The 11,053-nt window shown below is 41.1% G+C and overlaps 1 protein-coding gene across 1 annotated transcript; it reads left to right on the top strand.

Moving 5' to 3' along the window:
• Positions 1 to 3,389: 3,389 nt before the first annotated feature.
• Positions 3,390 to 9,451, top strand: LOC311045511 (aquaporin-4-like). The gene is made up of 5 exons (XM_084057405.1): positions 3,390 to 3,462; positions 4,841 to 5,258; positions 5,381 to 5,545; positions 6,809 to 6,889; positions 8,193 to 9,451. Exons 1-5 carry the CDS (start codon positions 3,413 to 3,415, stop codon positions 8,466 to 8,468), a joined length of 990 nt encoding a protein of 329 aa, XP_083913531.1. The 5' UTR covers positions 3,390 to 3,412; the 3' UTR covers positions 8,469 to 9,451.
• Positions 9,452 to 11,053: the final 1,602 nt, after the last annotated feature.

Below are 11,053 nucleotides of genomic sequence, written 5' to 3'. Positions count from 1 at the left end.
AGAAAGAAAGAAAGAAGAAAGAGAGGGAGGGAGGGAGGGAGGGAGGTTCGGGAAGGAAGGAAGGAAGGAAGGAAGGAAGGAAGGAAGGAAGGAAGGAAGATATGAAGGAAGGAAGGCGGGAAAGAAAGAAAGAATGTACGATCGAACGAACAAACGAAGTAAGGAAGAAAGGAAGTAAGGAAAACTGCATATTGACTCAACTAAACAGCGTTCCCTCACATTCTCTTCTCCTTGATATGTGTGGTGACCCAAAGACTATTGCTTCATTCTGAGCATTGTTGTTACGTTATTACGGCCTAAAGCAGCATGAAGGACGTTAAAGGATCTGTTTCACAATTATTAACCCACACATCATGCAAACCCTCATGGTAAAACCATTCAACCTGTCCACTGTTTCACTGGGATATCCTTACTTACAGAGTGGCCACTAGCACATGCTTTTAGTATTGCACTACTGTCTATAGCAGTGGTTCTCAAACGTTTTCATGTCAAGGACCCCCAAAATGATATGTATTTGGCCGCAGACCCCCATCTCAAATATTTTGCTCCAGGGACACCCAGAAGCACAGATTTGAGTTACAAATGTTCGCTTTAAATATATATATATATTCAAACATTTGCACACATTTTCACGATTTTTCAAAAATAGCAGATGTACAAGCTCATAGCGCGGCACTCGGTGCCGCGCTATGAGCTTGTACATCTGCTATTTTTGAATTGCCAAAGTATAAAAGGTTAAAATTATTGTGATGCTATATTAACACATTTTGCTGGGGACTCCCTGGAACCCCCCCAAGGACCCCACTTTGAGAACCAATGGTCTATAGTGCTCACGTTGTCATTCATCGAGACATTTCTCCATGTAATCTAGAATAAGGTACAATACTGATGAGGACAGTACTGTGAAAATGTTGTTGGTTTTCACATCAGAGCTACGAGTGTGTCATTGCTCTTTCACTCTTCATAAATCAGACACAGTAGCCATTTATTTTGAACAATGAACCGCATAGAAAATCTCAAAGGTGTATGGGCTAGTAATATGTTAAATTGACCTTCCAAGTCTGTTTTAAAGTTGTGTGTATACATTCAACAAACTTCCTTATGCCCTTACAGACATAAGGGCATAATACAGCACAGAGAAGTTCTAATTTCATATTCGGAACATTTGTTTGCTGATTAGCTAATTACCAACATTAATTGTGGAAGACTGTTCTGTACCGTTTCTTATGTGCAGTGTGACATTCTTCCATTGGCTAAAACAAGAAGGGGGCATCCATTGACTTGTTTGTTTATATAGTCCACAGTAAATGCATGCTGTGCCATGAATGTGGGAATGGATGCTATGTATATATAAATATATATATATTTGCTGTATTTGATGTCATATGCAAGGGAGGGATTACTGTTTGCATATGTGTTTGTATATAATTTGTTCGTGAAGCACATTGAATCTATGTTGTATGCAATATAATGGTACATAAATAATAACATTTACTTGATATGAATGACTTCAATTAGCACTCAGGATGTTTCAGTAATTTGTTTGTGGATTTGTAGTAATTAGTTTGTAAGTTGTTCGTGGAAGTATGAACTTTAAATAGAGTCACGTACTGTGTATGGTATTTTGGATTTTCCATGTTTGTGTAGTAGTAGTAGTGCCCTCTACACTCTAGAGGGCATATGGGCCAGCTCTTATCAGTCCATGGTCCATGCGCTGAACTTGAGTTTAGATTATAGAACCAATAAGGCATGAACAGGTGTGATAATCCTAAAACAATACACTATATGACATACAAGTGACCTCACGACAAACAATAACATTGACTGACATTACAGTTATTCACATAAATAATCCTCGTCTATTGTGATGAATATAAATTCAACTATCCTGGATGATATCTTTATGTTGGTTTGGGTCCAGGAGCATCAAAAGATGACAGGCTCTACACAATGATGTTTTTGTGACGTAAGTGATCTTGTGGGTGTGATGACTGAATAGCCCTTGAGCAAGGCTTCCATGCAGGGTCCGGCTGGAAACAAGTTTTGTACTTCCATGTTACAATCCATGTTAGCCAACTTGAAAATATTTTGTGCAATCAAAACACTTCTCAGTCACACTCATTTACCTTATAAGTCCTCTTATACATGAAGCACCAGCCTACTACAGCTTAGTAGGCTACCATACACATTTTAAGGGGCACATATAGGCCTACTATGCCAAAGTTGAAGAATATACTGTAGAATTGAGGAGGAAACCAGTAGCTGCTCTGTTCGGTCAGGTAGGTCAGACATAGCCTACTCAAGATAAGATGTTTATCTTTCCATGCCTAATGCATATTTTATCTTTTCATGTGTGCTGGGCTGGCAATGAGTAAACAGGCAATGACCGGAACTTGATGAAATCTAGTCAGGAATTTAACCAAGTAGGCGATACTAATTATTTTTAATAATAATAATAACAACAACAACAACTGCAACAATACAGCAACTAGCACATCGTCTATGTTTATGTTTTACCTTGCTTGGTAAATGATCCTTAATGCAGCTTGCATTTTCTAGATAAAAAAATTGCCTGCCTATTTTTAAGTAGCTTGACCACTGTCTTGTGATCTTTCTCTTTTTAAGGCCTAACCCTAACCCATATACTGGTAGTTTATATCATAGTCGTTTTGTGTAGTCTAACGTTTAGTGAGTTAATTAAATTGCTGTTTGAATAACGGTCAGATGATCAGCGATAGATAAATTGCAGAACGCTGAGCTGATGTTGTCCGTTCATAAACCATGCAGTAATTTATCTAAATGAAAGTGTGCGAGGAGTCAGTGTTGCCAGATTCTGGGAGAGAAACGAGTAGCCGGGTCTATGAAAACAAGCCCAAAATAAGCACATGAGCGCTTGTTTAAACCTATATTCATCGACTATTTGAAAATAGCAGATCTACAAGCTCACAACGTGTTGTGAGCTTGTAGATCTGCTTTTTTGTTGTTTTTTTTATCTCGGGGAAAAAAGTTTAAAACGTTTTAATATTATTTGGAAACATTTTAACAAAACAAATCTGGTACAGGGGTCCCTGGCACAAAATGTTTTCAGATGGGAATACGTGGACATATTAATTGGAGGGGGGGACAACTAAGCAACTACAAGGACAACTAAGCAACTACACTTTAGAAACAAGCCCAAAAAAACACTAATATTTACAAGCGACTTTACAGAAAAACAAGTCGCTTATAATAAGCAGACACATCATACATGGCAACACTGGCCCATGCTGGCAGGAGCGGGACTTGTTGCTCAGCAGCAGGTCCGCTGCTCTCGGCTCCTCCCACTAGACCAGCTCATTAAATCCATGGGGAAGATGATGATGCCCGGGTTAGTAACTTAATAAAGCGTCTGGATGCGATCCCGGGATCTACAATGTGCAGCAGATCCAGTCTCCGACAGTCACAGACCACTGCTGCTTGCCTGTAAGTACTGAGAGGGTGATAAAACTTTTGTGCTGTGATGACAGGAGTGCGGTGTGTGTTATTATTCGATCTTGACTTGTTAATTGACTCACCTGGACTTTTATAATGAAGATAAACCACTTATCTGGGACTAACAGTGGGAGAGCATGTAATTGCTTTTGGTAAGTCTTATGAACTAGGGGCAGTGGTGGAGACTGGAGTAACTACATTTATTCAAGTAGGTACAATTAGCCTGCAATATTGAGGTCTCTTTACTTTACTTGATTATTATATATTTTTAAATTATCTTCTATTTTATCTACTCCACTAACACTACACATTAAAGTGTTTATTTAATACTATGGATCTTACACTTACAGTAGGCCTACATATCAGAGGCAAATATTTTAGCCTACCCTTACACCACAATTATCTGACAGCTTAGATACTTTACAGATTTAGAATATGAATGCAAAGCATAGCCTACATTAACTGATCAATTATAATATATTATTATAGATTAAGCTACCCAGCAGCCCATAAAGTAATTAACAAGTATTTAAAGTGCAGTAACAACAAGTACAGTAATTATAATACATCACTAAAATACAATCCAATAATATGATTGTGAAATGAGCCATTATGCATAATGAGTAGGCCTACTTATATATTATTTTGTTGCTAATGGCCTACTTTTGAAAGTTTTACTCAAGTTCAATTTTTAATACAGTACTTTTAAGTAAGATACAATCTGAGTACTCCTTCCACCACTGACAAATGATGTCTCTCATGGAGATTAGCCTGGCCCAGTTCAGTAGGCTCTGTAGTTAATGTGCAACAATATTCAAGAAGAAGCGGACAGTTAATCAGACCAGTTTATTGAATGCCAAGTCTATGCAATTATCTTGATCATTCATTCTACTGATGATCAGATGTAACAGCCTTTTCTTTTCCTATTTCTATGACTATGACCAAAAGCTGAGTGAGTGAGTGAGTGAGTGAGTGAGTGAGTGAGTGAGTGAGTGAGTGAGTGAGTGAGTGAGTGAGTGAATTAACGCAAAATTAAATATCTCAGATTGCAAATGACACACATTAGCCAACATCCCACCATGTCGAACGAAATGCTCTGCCTTGCCTGGCACTATGTGATGGAAAGTCACTGGCTCAAATCCCTGGTGGAGTTATAAATGTTGTGCCCAGGAGCAATTATTCTGATAGAGTTCAGCACACTTCCAGCCACACACACACACACACACACACACACACACACACACACACACACACACACACACACACACGTGACACACACACACACACACACACACACACACACACACACACACACACGCCAGGCATACATAACTAGGCTAATCATTCTGCTCGTTATTCTATTTGCCAGGAGCTGCCTGTCCTTGTGTAACTGTCAGAGCATAATGGTGGCATTTAAGGGGATCTGGACCAAGGACTTTTGGAGGGCCGTGTCTGGAGAATACCTGGCCACTCTCATCTTCGTCCTGCTCAGCTTGGGGTCCACCGTCAACTGGGCGGCGGGGTCCGAGAACCCGCCCCCTGCTGACCTGGTCCTCATCTCGCTGTGCTTTGGCCTGTGCATCGCCACCATGGTGCAAAGCTTCGGACACATCAGCGGCGGACATATAAACCCCGCGGTCACAGCGGCCATGGTTGTGACCAGGAAGTTGAGCTTGGCCAAGTCGGTGTTCTACGTGGCAGCTCAGTGCCTGGGAGCCATCACTGGAGCTGGCATTCTATACATGGTCACACCTGCTGCCCACAGAGGGGCCCTGGGCGTCACACTGGTAAGGACGTGGTCTAATAGTATTTAAATTACGATCGTGTCCTGTGGCATTAAGAATTTCTACATGCCTTGCCTATATGTTCTTAATGCAAAGTCATATTTTTGCTGATTTACCGTCTCAAGGTGAACCCAAAGATCAACGTTGGCCATGCACTCGTGGTGGAACTCCTCATCACCTTCGAATTGGTCTTCGCCATCTTTGCCACCTGCGATCCCAAACGCACTGACCTCCATGGCTCCGCTGGCTTGGCCATTGGGTTTGCCGTAACCATCGGGCACCTGTTTGCGGTGAGTATCTGTCAAGCGAGGCAATTTTAGGGTCACATTGGAAATAACAAGTAAGTAGGTATTAAAACAAATGATAAAGATAAGTGTATTGCAGATTCCAATTATGTGCTGTATTTTGTACAAGCACATTTTTCTATTATGTCTGATAAGTGTACACCCAGGGGTCAGCAAGTAAGTTAAGTTTGGCCATGGGCCAATTTTGTTCTAAGCCATTAGATGGCAGGCCAGTACATAATCAATGGATACTTTAAGAACTGGAACTTGTGACACAAACAGCCTTACAATACAACAATAACCATAATGCAATGAAAGTTAATAAATATGGATTTGCAGACCACATTTTCTACCCCAAAGTCTAACGAGTAATGGTAAGAGTAAAAACAGAGCATTTAAAGAAGAATCCTACCCAGTGTCATCAATGCAAAGATGTTGTGCCTTATCACATCCTATCTATTGATTGCACTACGAGCAGTGTTGCCAGATTATGTGAGAGAAACAAGCAACCATGTCTAGGAAAACCAGCCCAAAAGAAGCGGCTATGGGCCACATGAGCACTTTAACATAATCAGCTATTTGAAAATAGCAGATCTACAAGCTCACAACGCGTCGCGATGCGACGCGTTGTGAGCTTGTAGATCGGCTATTTTCAAATAAAATCTTGCGGGAAAATTATAATAAGCAGATCTGGCAACCCTGACTACAAGTGGTTCCAAATATAATGTCCAAATAGCGTCTATTTGGACATCACAGCCTAACCTATATATGGGACTGTCAGTCAGATAGTGTAAATTATTTACAAAAGAATTCACTGGGCCACTATATTATCGCTGGTTGTTGCAGTTCTGGGCCTGCATGCCGCCTACCACTGGTGCACACCTTATATGAGTCCCCGCTCACTTACACAGCCTTATTGGAGAGAGACTGCTATTCCATGGCAACCAGTCTCTCAGGAATTGCCCGAGCCATGCAGAGAAAATTAATGCACAGGGAAATGATTGGTACATCTTGTACTGTTCAGTTGGTTTCTCTCTGCTGGGTCTTTGTAATGCATGCTTATATATCATGATACTGTAGGCATAATAAAGCACAATAACATCCTGACTCCGATCCCTACGGGTACGTTTTTCGCACTTTCAGAGTTCAATTAACACTCAGAATGTTACTGTGTACTAATGATTCATTGCCAGTGCTGATAATTCAAAGTTTCATGTTTAAATTGAAACAAAACGTAAATAATTAACATCTTATTCTTTTGTATTGTAGATCCCTTATACAGGAGCCAGCATGAACCCTGCTCGCTCCTTTGGACCAGCGGTCGTCATGCTTAACTTTGAGAACCACTGGGTAAGAGAGACCTTGAACTCATACACTGCAAAATCCTCACTCTTGATTGCGTAAGAATTGACTCAAAAGTGTCCATTTTTACATTCTTAGGGTTGAACCAACTGAGGATTTTACAGGTTCACAAGGCAACAATATTGACTCTTTGATCCTCTTTGATCTTGTTTTTGAACCTAGGTTAGTTTTGTCACTGTGTGGCACTTCTTGTATGAAGGACACATACTGTACTTGTATTTACATTTCAGTGTTGGATATTAGCTCACTGGCTCAGGTCACATGGGCGACGGACTTGTTGTGTTATACACATGGCCAGTGGTGTTAAAAAGGTAGTAACCTAGTGAAACAGAAACTAATGATGATAGCAGACTATACCAAAGCAGGCTGGTATGGCAAACTGAAACCTGGTAAGGTCACATCATACCAAAGTGATCCTTCATTTGTACTCCGTCGTTCGACGGTGTCACACTCTGAACGCTTAGAACGTGTCACCTATAAATCGGGCTTGTCATCAAGGTGCCAGAGCAGCAAAAAAACAGTATCACAGTATCTAATGACAGTATCAAGGACATGTTCCCCTCCTCATACTAGTTACATGAGCAGGCCCTATAACTGCACATAGAAAGCTACTGTATGTGTGGCAGTGTTGTGAATATCCCTTGAATTCATGACTGCATCACATAAAACAAGAAGTTTGGGGAACTAACAGTAGGAGATTTGTTCTCTTCCAACTAGATAATGAGGTGTTAGTTAACAAGGTGCATTTGTTTGCACTGAATTCCTTATCCAGGCAGTTACATTTACTGAGCTCTTTGCAGTCAGCATGGTGTCATGGCATGGTGTTAGTGAGTGTGCGAGAATTTGGTTTAATTGGGAGCAGTTCTCTGCACTGTGAATATACAGATGGTCTTTCTTTCAGTATCAAATGCATGTCGTTGCACCTCCAGAACAGCATGGCTCTTAAAGAGTAACAAACCCTCAAACCCAAACGCGTGTGAAGCCTGACATCTAATGGCGAGGAGCTATTGGCTGGTTTCGGTGCCAAATGACACCTCCGTCTATAGAGTATGACAGATAATGACATCACCTGGCACCAAAACCAGTCAATAGCAGATGGCCAGTTCAGTACAATGATTTTCACAATTTGTTTTGTATATATATTTTTAATACTGCAGCTTGCTGTCCTTTTATGACAATTTGCTCAACCTGTAATCAAGTAGAGCTGGACAGTTTTGGTTAGAGATGTTAGTGCAGCATTACTGTAGGCTACCTGTATGTTACTGTGTTTCACATGTCACATGTTCTATAGGTGTACTGGGTGGGACCCATTCTGGGTGGCATCCTTGCCGCAGCGCTCTACGAGTACCTGTACTGCCCCGACCCCGAGAAGAAGGAGAAACTCAAGCAGGTCTTCCAGAAGGACCCGTCTGGGAAGTACAGGGAAGTGGACAACGGCGTGTATCTGGGGGAGCCGGACGGCATCGCCATCAAGCCAGGGACCATCATCAACGCCATCGACCTGGAGAAGGCAGAAAAGAAGGATCCATTCCGAGACTCTTCAGGAGACGTGCTGTCCTCTGTATGACTATCACGTGCACTGGAGATGGAGACCAACCTGTAAGGCAAGCAGAGGGACACATTTGCAAGTGCCCATATGGAGCCATGGTACCTGTCCTTTCCAAAGACTCTTCCCTAAATTGAGGATGGGATTTATGTCCCTGTCTAAAGGGTTCATACCATTTACGGTGTATTTTTTTATCAGGCTTGAACCACTACAGCATTGTGGAACTAATCTAATGTAATGTAGTCCAGCTGTTAAATGTACGCTCAAAAATCTTTCGTCTCGCTAATCATATTGTTCAGGCCCAGAATGCTTAAACAACTGCGTTGAACAACTACCCTGTAGAATGGTATCCAGTTCTAAATTGTTTCCAGGGAAATATGTGCAGGGTCATCCAATTATGGAAGGTCATCACGCTGAATTTGAGAAGTGAAGATGAAAATGCAGCCTTGTTATTTTTGGATTAGTGTCACACGTTGTGCATGTGGTACATATGTAATAACGTGAGAGATCTTCTCTCTGATCGTTAAGCACATTACAGGTCTCATGCTTACGCGCGGGGCAGCTCTACTTATTAGACAGCCTTATCTTGCTTGTATTATTCTCCATTCTCAGAGCACACCATTCAGGGAAACAAATCAATTTATTGAGCAAATAAGATTCTACATTGCCTTCTTTATCTTAAAAGGTGTTTTTTGGTATCCAATGTTATTGTGATGTGTTTCCTTGTTGTTTTTGTTCATTTTTGTTTTAGATTTTTTTTTTTTTGAGTAACACTTTGGAAGAATTTGCTCAGTAACTTATTTCCTATTGTTTTTTTGTTGTTTTTTTGTTTACTGTTTTCATAAACCTTCACCTTCTCTATTAATGTATGATGAACTCTGTGCTGTGACTTGGTTTCCAGAATGAAGGAAGCTTAGCTTTCCTCCCCTACCAACCCGCCTCCACCTGTATTGCATAGATTTAATGTTAGAATCACACACTGGGAAGTATTGAATTATTTTGCAGTTTATGTGTGGATTGCAAAAATAAAGTTGTTTTTTATTCCAATCACAAAGTCATTACTAAGGGCTCTTGATGCTTCAATGCTGCAAACAGGAACTGGTGGCCAATATTTGGAAAAATCTGTATAGGAGCATACGTAAATGTTGTCCCACTCGTGGTATAGCTTAATGGAGAGGAGAGGGATAAAACACGAAACAGTGATCATTGGTCTCATCAATGCCTTTATATTTGTTCTCCCCATGGCCGCATAACTGTACATGATATGATGTGTGTGTGTGCCCTTTCAGTTAAGACTTGGAGAGCTGCTTCATGTAATCTCATTCCATCAAAGCACAAGAAATAATGTCACTTTGTCTTATGGAAATGGAATAGAGGTGATCTGTTTAATAGAGCCACGCTTATTCCCTTGGTACAATGGCATATTATTTCTGTAATGAAGAGGAAAATTCTGCCATTTACTATAGGCGGCTATATGGCATACACACACACACGCACACGCACGTGCGCGCGCGCACACACACACACACACACACACACACACACACACTGTGTGTGTGTGTGTGTGTGTGTGTGTGTGTGTGTGTGTGTGTGTGTGTGTGTGTGTGTGTGTGTGCGCGCGCGCACGTTCGTGTGCGTGTGTGTGTGTGTTGTCTTCCCCCATCGCCCCCTCCCTCCACACACCTCCACCACCAAGTTCACCAACCACAATCAGATTGGATCATGTGTGACAACAGCATCACCTAGTGGCCAAAGAGTTATAATTGCTCACTATATAATTACTCCCTAGTTCCACTTTGTCCAGGGGAGGGCGCCCGCGAGCCTTGTACAGTATGTAGAGAAGAGATGTTACATCACAGTCATGATGTTACTGTGCCATCTTTTAGTTTTACACTGTTGGTGGTGGTGGGGTATTCCATGTGTGAGTATTCCACTGTAGCCTATTAAAAGTCTTAGACTATTATGTAATAAGAGGGGGAAAAGACAAAAGGATAATCAGGATGCAAAAGTAGTTTTTTCTTCCAAAACTACAAACACAGACATGCAAATCAAATAAAAAGTGTTCTAAAAAACAATAGAGGGAAAAAAATTATAAAGCAGACACCTGTGCTCAGAGGTAAATCGAAAACTACACAGAGGACAACAAATTAACCACCTGTTTCAAATTGGCAGCACATAGAAATAGAGTGCTAACTTGACATGGAAACATGATGGCACACTAGATCTAATGTAGAACCAAAACATTCCACTGGACATTAAACCTATAGTAGGCCTATAGTGTGTGTGTATAGTGGGCCTACCAGTCTATCATAAAGCAGACTCGGTTAGTCAAACATTTACAAATCTAGAACATAGCATATAGAAAACCCAAGCAGGAATAAGGTTTTCAAATTCTAGCCTTCATTAGCTTCATATTGCAACAATTATGTTGGTAAGTGTTTCAGTATCTGTAGTTAGAAGCTACAGGTAGGTATAAGTAAAAAGGGCCGCAGTGGTCCACAAATCTCATCAGGAGACACACCCCTACCTCCCTGCATTGTTGTTGTCTGTGTGGTGTATGGCAGTGGGCCTCAGCCTTTCCAGGCCACAACCCCCCAAAATAATAA

The sequence above is a fragment of the Gymnoscopelus microlampas genome (assembly GCF_963454915.1).
Source record: "Gymnoscopelus microlampas genome assembly, chromosome: 5".
In the NCBI taxonomy this organism is placed as follows: Eukaryota; Metazoa; Chordata; class Actinopteri; order Myctophiformes; family Myctophidae; genus Gymnoscopelus; species Gymnoscopelus microlampas.
The sequence above is the reverse complement of the archived record's forward strand: the minus strand, read 5'-3'. Positions and strand labels throughout refer to the sequence as shown.

What these genes read in the sequence shown, in the direction of transcription:
- LOC311045511 (XM_084057405.1), top strand. Translation starts at nt 3,413, where the DNA reads ATGTGCAGCAGATCCAGTCTCCGACAGTCACAGACCACTGCTGCTTGC. An exon ending in GGGCCCTGGGCGTCACACTG is followed by an intron (nt 5,259 to 5,380) that starts GTAAGGACGTGG and finishes TACCGTCTCAAG; the next exon opens with GTGAACCCAAAGATCAACGT. An exon ending in TTAACTTTGAGAACCACTGG is followed by an intron (nt 6,890 to 8,192) that starts GTAAGAGAGACC and finishes CATGTTCTATAG; the next exon opens with GTGTACTGGGTGGGACCCAT.